The 22,167-nt window shown below is 41.6% G+C and overlaps 1 protein-coding gene across 1 annotated transcript in view; it reads left to right on the top strand.

The window, feature by feature from the left end:
* Positions 1-22,167, top strand: part of gli3 (GLI family zinc finger 3) — a 111,870-nt gene that overhangs the window by 35,719 nt on the left and 53,984 nt on the right. Inside the window, 1 exon segment of the mRNA XM_056737851.1 lies at positions 7,211-7,456. Within this exon segment, the coding sequence (XP_056593829.1) occupies positions 7,211-7,456 (246 nt within the window).

The raw sequence follows: 22,167 nt of genomic DNA, 5'->3' as shown, positions 1-22,167 counted from the left end.
AGTTGTGTGGAAGCTGTCAAATTTGCAAAGAGACGAAGTAGAGAAGAAGTTACTGATGTTGTTTGTAGAAATTAGGGTTAGAATATTAAGGGAAGGTTTGAGCATCACTAAATGTTAAAACATGTCAAAAATGTTGTATCTGATCTTGCTTTGAGATCCATGAAGCGGCGGTCATTTTTATTTGAATGTATTTTCAAACTCTTGAAACCTGTATTATGTGGATTAAAATGAAAAATTCTGTATTTTGTATTTAAGCTGTGTTTAGAGATAGAGTCACATTAGTTCCAGTTTGTTGTTGTTAAATGTTTGTTTGTATGTGCATTTTTGTCTCTGAGGTTCTTACTCAGTCTTCAGGGCCAAAAAAATTCTATAATGAAATCTTTTATACAGTATATCAATATAGAATATACCGACATAGTGTATAACTGTACAGCAATTTTTTTTGGCCAAATGGATTTTAATGTTTAGAAAAATTAGAATGTAGTTTAATACAGGAAATACATAAGAATGTGCTTTTTATAAGTACGTATGTGTTTTAAGAAACAAAAACATATCTGATCTTTTGCTTAGTTTTTTCCCTGTGTATTCTATACCCGTTTCTGCTCCAGTATATGATAGATTATTGACATCCACAATGGGAAGTTGAACCCCTCTTTAGAGCTGTGTTGGTTCGGTATTAAACCTCTCATGGTGGGGGTTAAAGGATAAGTCTTTGAGAACCTCTTTCCTCCTTACTGCATAGGGAGCCAAAAGAATATCCCACACACTTCTAGTAATCCCGTTGCTCTCATCTTGCTACCTAGATGGAGAAACTCTGTCTTTTTCTCTCCCTTTCTTGTTCACCCTTTCACACTCTCCGTGGGTCTTAAGCACAGGTGCCAAGCCCACGAATCAGATAAGCCGTTTGGAGAGGTCGAGTTATTATTTACGCGCCAAGCTCGGGAATGTTTGCATCCTTTTTGCATTGTTGATTGTCGAGACTACAGCCTCTCCTACAAGTTAATTTGCAAGAGAAAGAAAATAAACGGGGGAAAGGAGAGAGAGATTACTTCACAGGAGGAGGGGCGCTTTTGAAGAAACGTTTTGTTGTTCTCCACAAGCTTCTTCCTTCTTCGTTGCTGCTCCCCACACATCGGCTCCACCACAAAAAAGTTCCCCAGATATGCCAGCCTCTACTATTGACAACAAACCCTTCAAAGCATCTGCAGGTGGAGGTTCAGTTCTAACCTTTTGCTTTTTTCTTCACAAAGCTCTCAACCTTACCGCAAGCAACGCGCAACACCCTGCAACTCTGACGTAAATGGCCTTTGCGCTACCCTGCTGCACGTTGACTGGCGTGAACCAGCCTCTCAGCAGCAGGAGAGCCCGTTCAACTTTGAGCGGGGTGAGATGTGATTGGCAGATGTCGAAGAGAGGCCAGAGAGCTGGAGGGAAAGTGTAAGAGGTCTCCGTTTTAGAGTTCACCTCCAGACTCGGCCTTAACTGTTGAGGCAACTGTCCTGTTGTTAGAAACGCCCATCAATGGTCACAGAACAACATTTCGCATTTACCGAAGAGAGATAGGTGTTTAGCTTTTTTTGGAACAGCATAGTATTGTAAGGGGTCATTTAGATTTGAACCAAAACATGGCATTTTGGGGACTGAATATGCAAATTTTGAAACAGGTTCAAAGTGCATGTACTTCAAAATAAAACTCTTATCGTAAAGTAAGAAAGCACAAATCTGTGAAAACAGCGACGTTTTGCTGCTGAACATGCTTTTTAAAGTTTCTTTAGCTACACGTAGATATATAATATACATCTGCCAAATTCTACAAATATACACAGACAAAGTGTTAAATTTTAACACTATTTAAAAAGTTTATTGATGTCATCCTAATTGAGATCACTTTTACTTTTAATTCACAGAAAAATGCTGATCTGAGCGTTTATAGCGGGCTTTTAGGGGTCTGGTAATTTGTGGTTGACCCCCATGGCAATGTATTGAGCCCTTTTTAAACTTGGGCTGTGTATTATTATTGAATTCTCTGGGTTTCATTACCTGTCAGTGACTCATAGAGAACTGATCCTTTCCAAGGAAGTGTAAGGGAATGTTTTTGCAGACTTCGAAAGCAGAGTTTACAATTCAAGCTCAAAAATATAAAAAAGTGTGGTAAAGATGGCAGAGAGAGAGAGGGCAGAAAAGGGCCGAGAGATTGTCAGGGGAAAAACATGTACATTTGGGCGGAAAGAGAAAAGCCCATATCAAGACTTGGAGAAAGCGAGTGAAAGATCAAGAGACACAGAAAGAACAGGAGAGAGAGAGCTGGTCAGAAAAGGAGAGAAATGAAGCCAAGCTGCCGAGTCTATTCCTGTAGTACTGAGAGCTGGTGAAATACTAGAGTCTGGGCCTTGCGCCTCTGATCAGGGCGGCAGTGAGCACAATTACCTTCTTTTCAAATCCTTCAGTGACACCACAGGAGAAAGGAGGACTTTGAAACTTGAAAGGCAGGGTGCTCGCTTTCAAACCTCAAACGCGAGCAGGAAAGGGCTCTGAAATTTGTTCAGTGCTCCCCATCCACCATTAGCTTGTTTCTTCCTCTTGCCTCCAGGCATTTAAGCGATTTTTGAAAAGATGTTAAGAAATTCAATCACTACAGAGAGAGGGCGCGCAACCATTCTTCCTCTCTTTTTTGCTGTTTTTTTGGTGGAGCGTGCTTCCCCCTGGTCCGCAGAGAACGAGCTCGCTGTTTTTGTGTCGGGGTGAATAGACCAGTGCATCTGTGGAGCAATGGTGGAGCCAAAGATGCAAAAGGAATAAAAGAATCCTGTGGAAAAAAAAAACGAGAGAAAATAAAAGAGAAGGGTTGATGGTCAGGGTCCGTGGAAATCCTTCTCATCTGCCTCCTGACATGTGTAATCTCAACATCAGAGCCCCGCTGAGCCCAGAGTGCAGTAGCACACTCACCTTCATCTGAAAGTCTAAGGAAACTTTTGAACTCCACTCGAAAATCATTTTACTAAATGAATAAATAAAAGGTAAATATCTCAATGAAAATTGTTAGAGATAGACGGTCTGGTTTCTTGTCCTGTAGGGGAAGCATCATGAATGTGATCTCTTTAATTTCTTAATCATTTCTCCTAGACAGCAGGAAAATTTAGGGCATATGAAACTTTTGTATGTTCACCCAAAAATCTAAATTCTGTCATCATTTATTCGCCCTTCTGTCTTCAAAACCTATAAGCGTCTCTTCCTTATGTGGAATACAAAAAAAAATATTTTGAGAAATGTCGCAGTGGTTTTGTGTCAAAACAATGGAAGTCAATGGGTGCCAATGTTGTTTGGTTACCAACATTCATCAAAATATCTTCTTTTGTGTTCTGCAGAGGAAAGAACATATGTGACCCTGGATAACAAAACCGGTCTTAAGTAGCACAGGATTTTTTTTGTAAAAGACAAAAATACTTTGTATGGGTCAAAATTATTGATTTTTCTTTTATGCCAAAAATCACTAGGATATTGAGTAAAGATCATGTTCCACAAAGATATTTTGTAGGTCCAGGCTGCTCTGCTTTGCTGATTTTAGATGGATTTTGGACACTTTTCAACCGGTCTGACTGCAAGACCAGCTTAGACCATCAAATCCAATATCTTTGCAAACTGGTGTTCTCTTGATATGCTATAAAGAGTGTTACTCTTTAAGTCCATCATTTGCTGTATGTCAACAAATGTCTATTTAAGTTTTATTAATGTTCATTAAGAATCCCAAAATGTAACATCTAATACACACAATCTGCTGCGCTTTAAAGTGGTTTCATCTCAGAGCAATAAAACTTCAGTGGTAGAAATGAAATTGCGAAACGAGAGTACAATAATGAGGAGATAAAGAGGTAAAGAGGAAGAGAGCCGGAAGGCGTGAGAGAGACATTTTCAGATATGTTCATCTCAGCTCTGTTTGCTGGACGGATCGAGAGGCTGTTGACCTTCTGTCGCTGAGTGTTTGCACAAGCATTAAAAGCATTGTTGGGCTAAATGATGAACCCTGTGAAGTACATGTCAATTACTGTTATATTAACCTCTCTCTGTCTCACTATAGGCAAAGCCATTGGGGTGAGGTGGCACTTGTGTGTGCACTATAGTGACTGTACAGGCTGAAATAATTCTAGTATAGTGAAGATTAGATGTTAGCCTTGACGCAGAGTAAAGAGCGAATGAGAGCAAAAATGAGCTTCTGACTTATTATGAGCTTGTAATTGCGGCCTAACTGCGTTAATGTCATAATAATGCATAGTTAGGCTCATAGCCCCAAGTGTCGGGCTCAGACTGGTGGAACTGGGCGGCATTACTCAGCTGTAGTGGTCATCATAGTGCTTAGTGCTTACACTAATAGGACTTTGATGAAAGACCTTTTAGATTATTAAAGACAATAAGCTGGGGAGTCTGAGGCGGTTTGTACTGGAGAACAGTAGGAGTGTTCATCTAACCCTGAATAAATTCAGACTCACCTTACCGTTATTTTATCCCCCCATTCACCTATATTTCATTGAATCTCAAATTGGTTAAGATGTTATTTTGTACGTCAAATGCATATCGAGCTTCTTTTTCATTTTAATGTTTTGATTACTGAAAAAAATACTGATAAAATGTTAACTTTGAAAGCTTTGTAACTCAGTTTGTATAAAAGCTTCTTCCAAATGCATGAATGTAAATGTATTCCATTTTTATCCTAATTTGCTCCTTGAGGTGAATTTGCATTTGCTTCACACCATTTTAAACATGGTTTATGATGCATTAACAAACATTTCAACATAATAGGTCAGAAGCGCTTGCTTAAAATGGCGATGTCGTGCGACCTGTTACGCGCAGTACTTTCGCTCTCTTTAACCAGACCTGCGCCGTAGCATCCGTGTCTTAGGCTGGTAACAAGATGATACTTAAATCCCTTTATGTTAATATTGTGGTTTTGTGGGAGCAGCTCTATTAATCCCGCTTTAACTGTATAAATGCTATTATTCCCTCAATACGATCACTGGCTGTGCAGTATAGGATTAAAGACTTATAACGTTACTGATGCTGTCATTTTTCATGGGCCGAGGAACCTCGAGCGTGAGTGCGTTTGTGAGGCGTATTCCACGGTATTTAATCCACGGTTTTAATTGGTTTTTCTTAGCAGGGGCTAAGCGGTAACCTTAGCTGCAGCGCTACGGGACCTTGTTGTCGACTCCGTGACTCCACGCCAGAGTTTGAGAGCGATTTTAAAACAGCCGAGCTCTGGAAACAGCGCTCATCGGGCGACGGCAAACTGCTGAACTCCGCCAAGCTGGAGAAGGCTTACAGTTTGAGCTTAATGACCTGAGTCACAACCGCTCTCGCGCGCCAGAAAAACAAGAGCTCCGTTCCACCAGTGCCTGCTGGTTCCATTCATTCCGTCAGAGGCCTTTCCCAAGGCCTGTGCTCTTTCTACTTTGCCAATCGTACGGTCTCGTATGGTCTCCAAAATGCAGAAATTGTTTTGGTTAAGGGCTTTCAGAGCGCAGAAGCTGTTTGCAGAAGCTTTTGGCAGTCACAAAATATTGGTGAGGTTTAAATGGCTTCATTGCTGACCTCGTTGACCCATCCACAGCTGCAGTAATGAACTCCTCAAGGTTAAAAAGCATTCAATGATGATGTACAGAAGTGAAAGGCGGAGTAGAAGATTTTTCCAGAGCGCTGAATTATGGAGTGCTTCGTTGCTCCACTTTTATTCCAGGCTCAGAGGTCACGACCCGATCGGGGTCATATAATGGGTCATGTGTCTTCAACAGAGATCAAGCGCTAAACCCGTAAAACCCTGAAAAGCCCTGTAAACTCGCTTCTCTCTGCCCCATTTTAGACCGCTGGAGACTCCTTCCCTGTGGGGTACAAGTCCAACTCTGCCCGCCAGAACAGATTACTTACAGACAGAGAAATACAGAGAGTACATCTGTGTGTGTGTGTGTGTAGGAGAGAGGCAGAAACAGTGTTAAAAGACTGGTAGAGAAAGTGAGAGAACAGGCGGATAGCTTGTGGGCGTTGATACTACCCATGAGGCCATTTAATGGGCAGTTTGGAATGCAGGGGAAAGACTCAGCTGCCCTCTCTATGGAATTCTGTGTCTTTGAAAAAAGAAAAGGAGAGAAAGAGAGAGAGAGCAAGCTTGTGGGAAATCCTTGCCTGACTGTGATGTTGAATGTTGGCCTGTTTTATTTCACAGACTGTGGCAAGCAGAGACGCAGAGACACTCGCTCGCCGTTGTGTGAAGCGGTGAACCTGCACGTTTGTCTGGAAGAGGCCGAGCCCTGGAGGCTTTTAACACAAAACCCATAAAGAGCTCCCTAAAGCAAACGTTAGCAGTAACACTGCCTTCCTGCACTACCCAAAGACTTCTTAGCGTGACCGGGCTTGTTCCACTTATTTATCGCCGCTGTCTGTGGCTCTACCCATGGATGTCTCTGTATGTCTGTGTGTGCGTGTCTGTAGGTTTGTGCGAACATGCCTTGTGAAAATTCCTATTGGATTGCTAGTTATAAGGCATGTTTGGAAAAACCATGTCTGGTGTTAAAGAGACAGTTCACCAAAAAAAAATTATTATTAACTCTCTTGTCGTTTCAAACCTTTTATTCATGTTTTTCATCTGCAGAACACAAAAGAAGATATTTTGAATAATGTTGGTAACCAAAGAACATTGTCTTCTATTGTATGAACACAAAACTATATTTCTTCTGTATCCCAAAAAAAGAAATTCATATAGAGGTTTCAAATAATATTAAGGTGAATAAATGAGAACAGAATTTTTATTTTGGGGTGAATTGTCCCTTTCCTATGATGAAACACCTTCTCTTTTCCAACATTGTTGAAACTCATTTGTGTTGATAAAAATAATACAAAAATGTTATGTTTACATCAAATAATTTTTTTCTAGTTAGCTATGCACTTACAAATGGTCCTTGGTGCTCATGTGGGCAACAATACTGTATATTCTTCTGTATATAATGTGGTCTCATGTAAATTTGTTGTTTTGAACAATCTATATCTGTTTTATTTTCATTGGAAGCTAAAATTTAAATTGCTTTCTATTCTACTCCATTTGTATTCTAGTCTAGTCTGGTCTGGTCTGGTCTAGTCTGCTTGATTAATATCTGTCCTTTCCAGGTCTTTCTCTCTTCTGAACCTCCATAATCAAAACAAATGTTTTCTCTTTCTTCTCGTTTAGAGGATGACAGTTCAGGTTCCCCATATCATCGCGAGAGACGAAACGCTATCAGCAGTCAGACCTCAGTTTTGGGAACATCGGCAGGGAAACTGAGCGAGGAACCGTCCACCTCTACAGAAGAACGCCCCTCGCTGGTCAAGAAAGAACTTCACAGCTCTCTGCCCCACCTGGCGGACCACACCCTTCCCTACCGGGGGACTCTATTTACCATGGACCCTCGCAACGGTTACCTGGAACCCCATTACAGTGAGTTTCTTCTAACCTCCCACAATAGAAAGTTGTGTTCTTTTGTCACATTTGGACAAACAACCTTTCACAATTTGGCAGATTTTTTTTTAAGAAACTATTTCTTTTTCATTTTATTTGAAACACAAGCTCAAAAAACGATCTTCAGATGTTACTTGAAGTCTTGTTTAATGTTTAAAATCCCCAAAGAACATATATCATGTCAGCAACGTTTCAATAATGTTCGTCACATGAACTTTCCCCTCAGGTCTCTATAGACCTTACAGATAATAAAGATGTTGATGCATGACAGTCAAGGACGAACATTAAATGCACTACTAGAAGGAAAACTTTTTCCCTTCACTGAGGCGAAAGCTGAAGCTGTTAATAGATTGATTGAGCCTGACAGTTGACTAGCTGCCCTTTTTTCTCATTCGCTCTCGCTTGCCTTTTCGTTTTTTCAGAGGTGAAGTTAGTATGGGGGGACGTTCTTCCCCGCTCCCTAATTCCCTCATTAGGGGCCGAACGTAAGCACACAACTCCAGTCTCGCTTATCAACGGCGTGATCAAAGCATTGCTCAGAGGAGAGCAGTCAACTCATCTCGCCTTGTTCTTTTCCATATTCTCCCTTTCTCTTGTTTTGCCATGACCCACCAGACTAACCCGTAGCTTTGCCGATAGTCACGAGAGACTCTGAGCATGAGAGTATACGTGAATGGACAGCGTAGAGTGGAATAGAGAAATTAAGAGCGATAGAGACAGATGAGGCTAGTCAAAGCCTTTTAAAAGGTTAATTTTGTGGACCACCATTGGCTGGACATCGACCGTGGACGAGAATTCGATGCGATGGCTTGTTTAGTTTTTAAATTGGCTTTGAATTGGGTTTGACAGTGGGGTTTTAATCTGTCGCATTTAGCGAAATGCCCTTTCACATAAAACCGTTAACTGTATCGCTACTTATTTTCTGATCTTTATTTGTAGATCTTGAGTGCTTTGTTGCTGTTGTTTGGTCCGTTTGTCTTAATACACAAAGGTCAACTACAGTGTGACCAATCGAACTCTTCACGTCGACTAATATAGATCTGACCAGCTCAGCAAATCTGAAAGCGAGAGACTGAGGGAAAGAGAGTTATAATGGGGGTTGGTCAGGGTGAGAAATCCAGTAATAGGGGGAAATTAATTTAGAGGATTGTTTTGGGTTTATTATAACTTAAACTTTATCAAAAGCATTTGTGGCACAAAATAATTTAGTCCCTGGTCCCTCAGTTATTAATAAGAGCAAAAAAAGGCGGTCCAAAAGGTTTTAGGAAGACATACAGAAGTGATAGAACCGCTTACTGACCTTGTCTTTGTAAAGTTACAGTATATAATCTTTCAACTTTGTGGTCTTCGTTGAACCCTGAACATTCCTTAACATGATTTACAGAGAGAAATTGAAAATATAGAAATCGCTGCCGAAAAGAGAAAAGATTGAATAAAGTGTATGAATCAACCCAAGAAAGAACAAAAGTGAAAAAAGTGGGTGTTCCGGGTGGCTGAAGCCCGTAAGGGTAGGCTGGGATGGGGGAGTAGGCGAAAGGGTGGTAGGGGTCATAGGTCAGGTGGAAAAGGCAGAGACTGAATCAGAGGGGTTCAAAACCAGCAGGAGAAGTCAAAGGGGCCTCTTAGTCTCGGAAGGGTCCATTCTCTCCGCATGGAGGATCAGGGCGGCGATGAAGTGAAAGCTGATGATTGAATGAATGCTGTAAGGAGTCTGAGGCTCCTCGTGTCGCTTTCACCAGGAAGAAACTCTTGCTTGAGAGATGTGTCTCAGATGTAGCCTCGGGCAGGGTGAAACTTGTTTCAAAGTCATTTTTAAATAATTATTATTTTAATCCTTAAGTATAAGCAATAAAGAAAGTGATGCTTCGTTTACCAAGCGAATTTTTTTTTGGCATATGGGTAATTCCAGGGTTATGGAGGTGACATTTTGCGTTATGGACGTGACATAAAAATGCTCAGAGAATGAAATTGTAACCATCTGTTTATATTTAACTAAACCCGTGTTGATAGAGTCTAAACATCAAAAAATGTTAAGTCTATGAAAAAATATATTTAATAAAGGGAAATGAACACGCGTTATGGATGTGACAAAAAAAGCCGCGTTTTTTGAGAGACGATAAACTTTGTAGGATTTTAAAATAAAAAGCACAATCCTGAAGCATTAATACCCAATGAATGGAGAAGGGATGCCTCTTTATAGAACATAAAATAGTTGTTTTATATACTTTTTTATGTGTCCATTTATAAGGAAAATGTAGCGTTATGGATGTGACGATCCTGAACTTACCTGACAATGAAAAATGCACTAAAAATAAAACAAATGCTTTACAAATTTGAAGAGAGATCTCACATGGGTATTTGAACCACCAAATGTTAAAATCTGTGCTGTAACCATAGTAAAAACCGCTGGTAAAAACTTTTTTAACATTTTCACAGAATTGCCCATATTTTGTTTAGACAAAGAGAACCAACTCATGTTCTGTCATAAAAAGAGTATACGATGAGGATCAGAGGCACGATGTTCGCTCCTCACCAGAGGGGGTTATGAGAGGCCGGGAACCCTTTAACTAACCCTCTAGAGCCCCATCACCCCTCAGCCGTTTAAAACACACTGGCGCCGCTCACTCACTTCCACGGGCTTTGAGGTGTGAAAAACCTTGACCCCCATACGCACACACACGCATGCGACAGAGCCTCCCTGCCTTTCTCTTCCCCTTTGGAGATCCATCAGCTCGTAAATGCGTCCCAGGTGTGTGCCGGTGTAAGTGTGAGCCGTGCGCGTGCAGAAGTACGTGATGGAAAGCGAGTCGGGATCTTTGTGCTGTGTATGCACTAGTGGAGGGAGGTGTTAGACGAGGCAGGTAAAGCGTGATTACTCTTCCCGCTGGCGCGTGTCAGGGCCTAATGCGCCTAAATGAGCCTCCACCTGCCGCCTCTGCACACCTGGTCGCCGCGGCAACACACAGCGGGGCACCGTGGGAGTGGGTGTCAGGAGTGGGGAAGCCAAGGCGTAGGAAAGAAAAATCACAATAGAGGTGTTGTTAATGTCTCAATTGTTTCTCCTAGAGAGTTTAGATGGACAGGAAATTATAGGACCTTTTACTGAATTCTCGGGCTTGTTACATTTTTTTTTGTCTTTCATTTTTTACTGTACACATACAGTATATCAGCAATTGTCTCTTTTGTTTTTATAGCTGTGGTAAAAATGAAGAGACCATTCCAAAATTACATTTAATCAGCATGTATAGATGTATTAGGGCCATTTTAGTCCAGTGTCTGTTGAATTTCAACAAAATCAAATCTCAGGAGTGACATAAACTCATCCAAGAGCAATGTTGAAGACTGACAGAGTGACAAGACACATGAAAACTGTGATAAAAATTAAGATTATCACAAAAATTAAATAAAAAAACGTCTCCTTATCAAAGACCAGTAGAATGTTTCTCTGTTAAAATGAGAAGTGCAGGAGATATCTAGAGGTATGAATGCTTTTGATACACCACTGCAAATGTCCCGCCAATGTTTTGCTTCCTTCCCGGCCTCCTCCTTACGATGAGTCAAGCCGGTAATACTACATTTGACTCAGACGCTCTGTGCCCACTGCATAAGTGCATAAAGGACAGGCGTGTTTAGCATAAAGAGCGCACAGGATAAATAGCCTTCTTTGTGAGAATTAGTCCAAGCATTAGCGTTAGCCGTCATTCCTGAGCCTTATCCTCTTTTCTCACACAAACACCGGATAAGAGTTTCACATCCCGCTTAAAACCGAACTAAGGCACAGTGTGGATAAGACTGTGGGATTGAAGGACGGATTAATGAAGAGAAGAGCACTAAATGTGTGGATGTGTGAAAAGCGGCTAATGCTGCGACATCTGTTCATATTGTCCGCTGATTAGCAGGTCATCGGGCTCCGCCAACAGTGGACCACTTGCTAACGTTGCACTTCTTATCTCTCCTGGGGAGCGTAAGATCCTCCTGTTCTTCGGCCTGTTGTCTAAGTGTTTTTATTTTCTTAAACAGATGTGCTGGTTAACAATAAGAGCCTTGTCCCATTAAGGGAATTAAAGCATGCTGAATTGAATGTTTCCTTTTTGTTTGAATCCTAAGAGAGAATATTTTGAGCAAGGGACACTATCCTGCTAGGCTCAGATGCTGTCAAATATTGGACGTACCCGTAATTGTACTTACACCGCTAAGCCATATCCTTTCCTCAGCTGAACAATAGCTTTATTCACGTTTTTGAGTAGAGTCTTGGATGTCCTTACAGTCTTAAAGCGTTTGTGGCTTTTCACAAACACTTTTCAAATATCTGGAGAGTTTAGCCCTTTGAAGCCCTTTATCCTTGACATTCAAGATCTCTAGTGTCATTACTGCGAAGTGGTTCGACTTTTAAGCCTACTTAGTGTTGGTCTACAACTTCTTGGTGAGAAATGTTGCCCCCACTCAAAACCAAGCTGGCTTCCACCTTCGGGGTGGAGCTACAGTTTCAGGCATCTGCGTTCTTGCTTGGATAAGGATCTACCCAGTCTCCTGAAGCCTATAATCCTCTATCAAACCCTCAGTGATGCCTCACACCAGTGTCCAGACAAACCCACACGAGGAGAGACTGATGATATCCCACAAACAGACACATCCAAACCTGTGTCACCGCTTGCCTTCTGTTTGGTCAGCTCTGCATTGGTGCGCACCATATCAGAAGATATTCCCACTTCAGTGCCCTTGGTAGAGCATAGCAAGCCACTGCTGACCAAAGAAAGGACGTGTCGGGAAGGGTCTTTTTGAGACGCTGAAGAGAGCTGAGCTTGACAGTGATATATTGGTTGGGTAGTGCTGGTTGTTGCACCCCGCGTCACCCCCTACCCACCAAAATCAAACTTCAACTGAGCACTGAACTGAAAGAGTCAGCTGTCAAAAATGAGAACATGAGCAGAACGGAAAGACATATTGGTGCATGATGAAGTCAAAGTATAATAGGTCTTGATAGTGTACAATTTCAGATATTCACTAAACGATTTTATCACGGTATCTGTTGACATTCTTTTTAACAAAACAAACAATGTAATTTTTTTTGCTAATGAATTACATTTTTTTAAGCCATTTAAAATGCTGATGCTGAATTATTTACAATATTATACAATATTATTGCAATATATCGTTTGTGTAGCATTGACACAATAATCATGTTTATTTTTATTTAATTTTTTTACGATAGTGGTATCTTGTAACACTGCTAATATAAAGGAAACAAAATGTATAAAGTTGGGTATAAAATATATACATTGAATGCACTGTAAAACAAAAGCACCTGCTCAATGCATTAATAGAAATGTAGTGTTTGACAAAACTTTACACTTTAAATATAGACTCAAATGTCAATGTGGTGGCTGTTGGCCAAGTGAAACACTTGGTCACTTGCCAAAAACTTTGCAAGCGCAGAATGATGTAGAAAAGTGTTCAAATTTACCCCATGCCCCCATGCGTAATTACAACTCTATGTATAGATACAGTATATATGTGTATCTACTGTAGACACAGTTAATACGATTATAATCATTTTGATGGTACCTACATTTTTGGGTGACTGGAAACTAAGGCAACACAGTCAAAAAGGAAATGGCTAGTCTCCCGTCATTTTTGTATTTTAAAAGTTTTGTGAAGTCTTTCTGATAGCGTTACTAGCTTCTTGTGTATCCATAAAAACACAATGATGCGTCCTAATAAAGATATGAAGCTTAAAGAGGCTCCCACTGACCACTTCAAGGGCATGTCTGGACTTCATGATCGTTTCCATATTGGATTTATGAAAGAGGGGCCCAGCCAGAGCTCACGGGGGTCAGGATGCCGAGAGCGGTCTGCGGGCACTAGTAAGAAATCTCCTCCACTTCTTTCATCCTGACCCCTTTTGTCACGAAAAGGAATCGTTCACTGTTATTAGCTCTTTAGGTCTATAGTAGATCACTGATAACAGCATGATCGTCCTCGAAGCTTATTGAACGAGCCTTACCGTGTATGGCTGTACCATCACATTCCTGCGCTGTACTAGCTTCCCTCTTTTCTTTTTATTTTGCCTGAAGCGTTCAGTGGAGAGTGAAAATGCTCTTTAACGCCATGTCGTAATGGACTAATTGACTTCAAATGCTTTCCTATCTTCCTAAGAAACTCTTTTCCTGTCAGAGTGATCACATTGCATAAACCAACCAAACTGCATTTCAAAAAGCTTTTGGTTACAATTCTTACTTTTAAGGATGTAGACAACTGTCACTATAGAGTAACTTCACTAGCCACTTTACAACTTTTGGTTTGAAAATGTGAGAGATAACAGAGTTCTGACATTGGACGGATTTTAATGGATTTCTGAGTAGACTACTACTGTGCAAATCTATATCACATCTCTGATACTCAAACACGCTGCTGTTGTCTATCTACGAACCTCAGTGGGCATTACAATCACAACAGGCCTGTGCAAGTGTTAACATACAACAAAACAAGCTACAAATTTAAAGAAGTAAACATATTATTTTCACATTAATGTTTATTATAGTATTTGATTTCAGATATATTTAAGTCTATTGTGGTTTTGAATTTGCTTAGTTTTCATGTTGAATTTTTGTAAAATTTTTAGCACTTTTGTTTCATTAGTTCGGTTTGCTTTCGTTATTTTGTCAATTTTTATATGTTTAATTTATTTCTATTTTTATTTTTGTATACTCTTCATTCGTTAACTTAAAGCGGCACGTAGGATTGGCCTCTTTGTCGTCATCTCAGTTTGTAATTGCTACTGCAGGTGATGTTTGGAGGTATTTTCTTTACCTGAGTTGTGATTCGGCACTGCTCAACTGCGCAGATGAGTCTGATATTATGAGTCGTGGCCTGTGACAGTGCACCGGTGAGAATCTTCACTGTACGTCAGTAGCGCATAATAAACACAGATAACACGGCAGATGATATAACACGAAACAAATAAGAACATATCATTTGTTATACAAATTTTCGTTTAGGTTCATCAATAATATTTAAAATGATATTTGATTTGTTTTCAATTAACATAGATGTTTGTATAGTTTTTGTTTTAAACAATACAATAACCTTATTTAAAGGTCTAGTTAATGAAATTTGGCGGCATCTAGGTGAGGTCGCGAATTGCAACCAACGGCTCACTCCAACCCTCCCCCTCCTTTCGAAGCATTACGGTGGCTGACGTCGCACTAAGATGTTGTTACATTTTCGCTTCTTTGGTGAAGGAGATAACGCGCTATGTAGAGCAGTTTGTTTGGTAAGGGCTACTGTAGAAACAACAAGAAACAAGGGGACCCGCACTGTATGTAGATAAAAATTCTAAGGTAATAAATATAACGCTTCATTATACAACTCTGAAGACATAATTATGCATATTGCATGTCTATCAATTGATCCTTCAAAACCTTACACGCAGTACCTTTAGTGTACTTTGATATTTTGACTAATAGATTTAATTAGATTTAACATGATACTGTACCTTTCACAATTGTGTTTATTTTATTATTGTTTTGCGTCATATATGTGCTTATGCTGTCTTTGTATAATAATCATTACAAGACGTCATGCAGTTACAGGCAACACAATTCACTAGAAAGACTGCGGTTGAGAGGAGTACGGTGGGGAGTTGTAGCTAAGCAGAAACATAAAAGAAGAGAAGCTGAAGGAGGTCAGGCTCATCACAGGCTTAGCATTGCCTTCAAAGATGACTGGGACAGGTGGCAGCTCCAGACAATCTCACTCTGCAGAGACGCATCCTCTCAGAAGGAGATAAGGGGCCGCTTCGTCCATCCCCCTCTTCCTCCACGTCCCCCCGCCTCCCCTCACTCTCCGCACCTCTCCTCTGCCGCTCGGCGCTCTGTGCTTGAAGCTCTTTGATGTGCGTGAAGCGGGATGAGGCCGACTGGATCTGGGTTCAGCGCGGAGGTCTCTGAGGTGCCCGCTACTCTGCGCTCTCATTAAGGCAGCGGGGCCGGGTTAATCAGCTTTAAAGTTTACACACATACGCTTTTGTCTGCCAGCCCCGGCCAGCCACCCCTGGGCACCACCTGCTTGATAAAGAGGTGACGAGGGAGAGAGAGAGGCAGAGAGTGAGAGAGACAGTGTGGCGTCATTGATGTTCTGTCCCTCACTGTTTCACATTAGGGCTCGTGTCAAGGGTTCTCAACCTTTTTGGTCCATGAGTCATTTTCTCCTGTGGACCCCTATGCGAGAGCTTTATATTTTTTAGGATGTCAATGATGTTAAAAGACATGCTGAAGATTAAGACTTAGGTTATACGCTTGGTGTCTAGTCAATTGTTTAATTACTATTATCATAATACATGTCACGGTTCTTGCAGCATCCCAGACTACAAGAGTCACCGATTTAAGTTTTGTTATGTTAAATGATTTGAAAAGCTCAAAAATTCAAGATAAAGTAGGTCTATAACAATATAAAAATATATGTCATAAGCAGACTACAGTTCAGACGAGTTCTTAGTTTTCTACACTTCTGTTTCTCTGTTGTCTTCTTCTCACGTCCTTTCCCTGCTAAGGCCAGGTCTCTTGACGGGACCCGTTTCACTCACAGGATGAGGATATGTCGGGGATTATTTGGGAAGTATTTGTTTAGGTGGGACAGAATAAATGGATTACAACTCCTGCTTGGTTTTGGGCTATAACTCTCAGGGCGCAAAGAGAGATGAGAGGGCCGCGCTGAGGGACGGAGAGAAGTACAGAACGTGGATGTGTAAACAAAGCAGAACGAATGACAAATGTGAAAAATGGAAAGGAAGGAAGTTGTGCCAATTCATCTCCTCTCGGAGCAGGTCACCAAATCACAGATCATCAGCCGGTGAAACAGAAGCTAATTGAATCCAGAGACCTCGAGGTAGAAATTGAACGATTTCAGAAGAGAAGTGAGAAACGGAGAGTTTTATAGTCAGAGTGAGATAAATGGAGTTGGTAGGGTGAAGGTCTTAATGTGATTACACTGATACACAGTGATACACACTGTCCACGTCTCTCTCCTCACTGCGGCTCTCTTGTTAAAAACAGGCACAGGGGATTACTGCCGTATCAGTCCTCCTTAATTTATCCCGCTGTGGGATGTTCAGAAATCAATACAGTAAATCTTTGCTGTGATTGGCTACATATTTGATAAAGCAGCAATTAGACCACTTTTCCCACATCTGACATTGTGCCAGTGTGTGGAAGATAGAATAATGAACTCCCACTTTGTCTGCCGTATACACACATTAGTGTTTTACTACACAGTTTCTACATTAATACAGAGACAGGATTAGAATAACATACAAATATTGTGCTAACCTTCATTTTAAATTCTTCATTTGTGACCCTGGACAACAAAACCAGTCTTCAGTAGCACGGGAACATTTTTACTAATCGCCAAATATACATTGTACGGGTAAAAATTTCAGATTTTTCTTTTTGCCAAATATCATTAGGATATTAAGTAAATATCATGTTCCATGAAGATATGTTATACATTTCTTACTGTAAATGCATAAAAACTTTACAGTGCCTAAGTTACCAGACATCTCCGAGACGTATTGCAGATGAGCAAACAATGTATTGTAGATGTCTTGCAGATGTCAATGCAGACGTCAAATAGACGTAAACCAGGTGTGTGTGCTATCAGGGACAGTTCCCCCCAAAATGGTGCCCATTGACTTGACCATAGTAGGTTTGTAAGTAAATGGGGACCATCATTTTGGCGAACTATTCCTTTAAAACTAAAATAGATTACATTTAAAAATAGGATAGGTATAGTTATACAATTCATTTCTTAATCTTGACTTACTGATCTCTTCTCTTAAACATTCTCACACAAGCCTAAATGGTGAATTGCTATGTAAGAAAGAAGAATGTGTTAGTATTAGCCGAGTGATGAAGCGCAGATAGAGGCGGAAATCCACAGTCCAACTCACAACACTCACTTTACCAACCAAAATATTTATCCATCCGTGATCCGCATCCGTCCCTCCTCCCTCACATTTCTCTCCGCTTTGTTTCTCATGCCTGCTCTCCACCACCTCAATTCCGGGCCCATTCAGCGCCATCGGATAATTCATAAAGCTGTAATTAGCCCATTACAGTCACACCAATCAGGAACTATAATTAACAGAATGCACAAAAGTCAACAGCAACTCCCGCAGAGCACCGCTCAACAGCCCTCGCGTGTGTGTTTACACGCGCTCACAGCTGGAACCCGCAGCCCGATGCTGCCAATATTCGGCGTCCTGAAGGTACGCTTCTCATCGCGGGCTTATCAACCGCTTACAAGCGCGCACAGGTGCGCATGGGTGTGTGCGCGTGTTTGGTTGCCTGCGACACCGTGTTGTTTCTGGCTCGCAAGCCACGCACACACATGCACGGTACTCGCACTCTCGCATTATCAACACTTACAAATCGTGCACACACAATGCGCATGTCGGCCCCTCAGTCGTCAGCTTTCTGGAGGCGCGCGTGTTTGAGCAGTGAGATCATGAGCAAGTGAAGGACCGTAATGAAATCTGGCAAGGGTGCACAGACCTACACACACATTCACACAACAGAGAACTGAACCACAAAACTCATATGTTCCACATTACTGAATCACAAAAATCACCATGCACTCAACTTAAACAAACTGATATTTGAAAGACCTTTGAAGATGTCACGCTGTTGATCTGTGAAAGTTTTCGCATCTCTCCGCTTTATGACTTTTTAAGTGGCGGAGGATAGAAAGCCTTTATTGTTCTCACAATCCGATCTGTTGCTTACAATACAATTACCTCTCGATCGGGGACATAACACACAACATTAGGCCTATTCCCTAAAGAGCGAGCGTAATGAAACTTTACAAAAGAGGGAGGGGAAAGAGAAGAAAAAGTAAGTCCTCATAAAACGATTAACGGGGTGATTTTAGTAAATGCTTCAGGCCGTATCATCCTCCTAAAATAATAAGCTGTAATTGTGGCTCTCTTTGCTGTAGAACGAGTGTTTGTGTTCCATCACTAACTAATGAGTCCGGTCAAAGTTTGCCTTTAATCAGCCCTTTCATTAAAACCCTTTATAATCGCGTCTTAATGAATGCGCCGTGATATAATGGCAGCAAAAAATCGCCCTCTGCATTATGCATGACGACTAAAAGGGATAGTTCAAAAGCGCGGCGTCGGACCGGTTGGCCCAAAATTTATGGAGTGCTTTTAAAAAAGTTAGTCAAATTAGAAACTTTAGGAAAGGGCGATGCTTAGTTTGGGCTCCTAAAGTTCTGTTCAGTGAATGCATTGAGCTGGAGCAATTTTGTTCTCCTTTGATGGAGCACTTCCTGTGAAACACTGTAGTGGTGTAAAAAAGATTAGAAGTTACTTCTCTGCCAAATGATTATTCTGTTTTGCTTTGGCTCTAAGCCGTGTATCTATAGCGTTCACATTATATAAATGCATTTGGCAGATGCTTTTATCCAAAGCGACCTGCTGTGAATTTGGGGTCAGTTCATGCTTTGCCTTGCTGTTTTATCTTGAAAGTATTTCTAATTGAAGATTTTAAAACTCACATTGTCAAAAAAGTGGTGGTTATCTAGTATGTCTTCTGCCGTTTTATTAATGTACTACTGCAAAAGTTATCATTCAAACCGTAAATCACCTTTAAAAAGACTTAATGCAAGACAGGTTTATTTTTGAGAGCGTTTAGCAGCTCGGCTTTTTGGGGGGGAGAATATGGAATCGCTGCAAAAAAAGAATCGTTGACAAGTGTGGTTTTCTAGTACAAATACCTTAAAAGATACATTTCTATTTTAAATATAATTTTTTTTGATAAAACAAAATGATATCATCGATCACTTACTTTGTCAATTAAAACTTGATTTAAAGAAACGATGTGGAGATTTTAGCGTCATCTAGCGGTGAGGTTGCAAATTGCAACCAATGGCTCACTCTCTCCTCGTTTTCGAAGCAATACGGTGCCTGACACAGGACTAAGATGTGTCACATTTTGGATTCTTTGCTGAAGGAGATGATGTTTTTACGAAACATGCTCTGTAGAGCAGTTTGTCCATTTAGGGCCACTGTAGAAACAACATGAGGAATTTCATGTAAGGGGTTTTGTTTTGTGTATGTAGATAGAAATATCTCATTCTAATGTAATAAAAAAAACACTAAAGACATAGTTATGTATATTATATTGCATTTCTTTCATTAGATCCTCCAAAAAATGGGACCCTTAAGAAATTGTACATACCGACACAAGAAGCTTATCTGTGAGTTTCTTGTGACCCATGTTGTGTTTTAAAATGAAGTGACTGAGCGGAGGGAAAGATGACTGCACTCTTTATTTAGATACATCAATGTAAACAGCAGATTGAGAGTCAAATAAACATCTGTGTTTATAAGGAATTATTGTGGGGGAAGAGCGGATATGCAATAGCTGGAGTCAAACGAAAGATGCACTTGGTAACATAAATAAAGAAATATTCAGTGTCGAAATATGGTGAGGTTGAGGAAGTACCGGAAGAAGAGGTTGATGAAGGAGCAGAAGAGGAGTGTACTGAGAGAAGACAACGTGGGAGAAGAGTACAAGAGGGCACTGACAGAGAGCAGAGCAGCCCAGGAATGAAGGATAGATGCTGTAGTAGATTTAGGGATGTTAAACATCTGAGGAGCAAAGGAGAGACTGGTGAGGGATGAAGTGAACACTGAGCGATAAAAGACAGGAGTAGAAGACAAATACTGAGAAATGATGATGAAAGAGAAGTTTCAGACTTTAAGTCATACATTTCTCACATCATCTCTCTGGTAGATGACAGTGTTTGGTCCTGTTTTGTTGTTTGTGTTTGTTGCTAACTGAACTTTTGATTCAGTTTACAGTGGGACCAAAAAGTATTTGAATAAAAAAATATCAAATCAATAAAGTCTACAAGTAACTTGTATCATTTAAATATAACCGGTTGTGAAACCATTATTTTGTAATACAACTAAGGCTACTTGACACTGGTCAAATATGTATTCTAGAGTCTTAGACCTTTCCAATGATAAATAGTTTGTTATATTTGGATTTGTTGTGAAATATTCAAGTAAACCTAAGTAATGTGCAACATATGATGTTTCAATTAAAACATACAAAAATTTTGTTAGGAAAGTTATGTCTGTTGGAAAAAATAGGTTAAAAACAACCAAAAATAGGTGTTTTTAGCCCAACGGCTGGATAAGTATAGGACAATATATATTTCCTCCTGAAGACGGTCGTAAAAGTCTGCGACAGGTAACGTTAACACAGCAGCCGAGTTGTTTTGACTCTGACCCGCCTGAGGTGGAGGATGAGTAACGTCGACTCTACCTGCACTAAAAAATCGTGTTCAGATATGTATTGCGAGAACGGTTTAACTGATATATATAATTGATAAGTTCCCTTTCTGTCGGTCTCTCGACGTTGTGTCGAGAACGACAGATGGGGTTCGCCCTTGAGAACCAATCAACTCTGACTACTATAGAAAAGGCCAATGAAATTTGGCGAATGCAATTTGCATGCCGGGCTCCGCCCCCGGAAATCCGGTATAAAAGGAGGCCGGCGTGCAGCATTCACTTACCTTTTGTTCTTCAGAGCCATCGCTCATGAGTACAACTCAGGATTCAATCCTCTACAACTACACGCTGGTGCTACGACGTGTTACAGCGGATCGTCCCTTCCTGCAGCGACCTTCCCCTGGGCGTCTCGGCGGTTCCGGAGGTGTTAGAGATTTTTTTCTAAAAGTCCTTTTCAGGACTGACTGAGCATTCTCCAGCGCGGCATGTCCCGCTGTTCTCTTGGGTGCGGCACCCTCATCGAGGAGGGGGATGGACACGATCGCTGCATTAGGTGTCTGGGCGTCCAGCACACTGAAGCAGCGTTCGTTGACACATCTGCCTGCACTGCGGGCAGATTGTCATTCAGAAGTTGCGGTCACGGGTGGCTGTCTTCCTACGGGAACCAGCCACCATTTCGTCTGCTACCCGGGCTGTGACATCTGTGGCTACGGCCCCGATGACCACCCACGTTAGCAGCGTTAGTGATACGGGGAACTCTGCGAACGTAAACCCGCCAGCCAAGTGCTCACGGGCCGATCGCACCCCGATTCGCTCTTCTGAACGTTCCCCAACCGGCGGTGGCATACCGTCCGGATCCTCACGCACACACTCGGAAACGATGTGTGACGTAGATGAGATGTCGCTCGCAGCATCGGAGGGAGACTGGCATCCGACTCTGCCGAATCCAAACTCCACCCCCAGCGGTCGAGTTCAGGAGGAAGCAGAAGTGATGTCATCCGTGCTAACCCGGGGATGCGTGGTTCCCGAGGTCGGTGCGCGGTGCAAACCGCGCCCACCCCGGGTGCCATGTTTTTCCCGGAGGTGCATGAGGAGCTGTGTAAAACTTGGAACGCTCCACTCACGGACCGTTCCAGTGAAACCAGCTCCGGCTCCCTTACTTCCCTCGATGGTGAGGCAGCCAAGGACTGTGTCGAGATCCCCCGGGTGGAACGTCCGCCTGCGGTGCACCTGTGCCGCGGACGGCTACCACCTGGGGGGGGATCGACCACTCCTACCGTCCAAAGCACGTAAGACTTCGGCATCACTGGTGTCGAAAGCTTGCGATGTTGCGGGCCAGGCTGCCTCCTCTCTCTATGCCTTGGCCATCCTGCAGGTCCGCCAGGCCAGG

Source organism: Triplophysa dalaica, chromosome 23, assembly GCF_015846415.1.
Source record: "Triplophysa dalaica isolate WHDGS20190420 chromosome 23, ASM1584641v1, whole genome shotgun sequence".
NCBI lineage: Eukaryota > Metazoa > Chordata > Actinopteri > Cypriniformes > Nemacheilidae > Triplophysa > Triplophysa dalaica.
The sequence above is the reverse complement of the archived record's forward strand: the minus strand, read 5'-3'. Positions and strand labels throughout refer to the sequence as shown.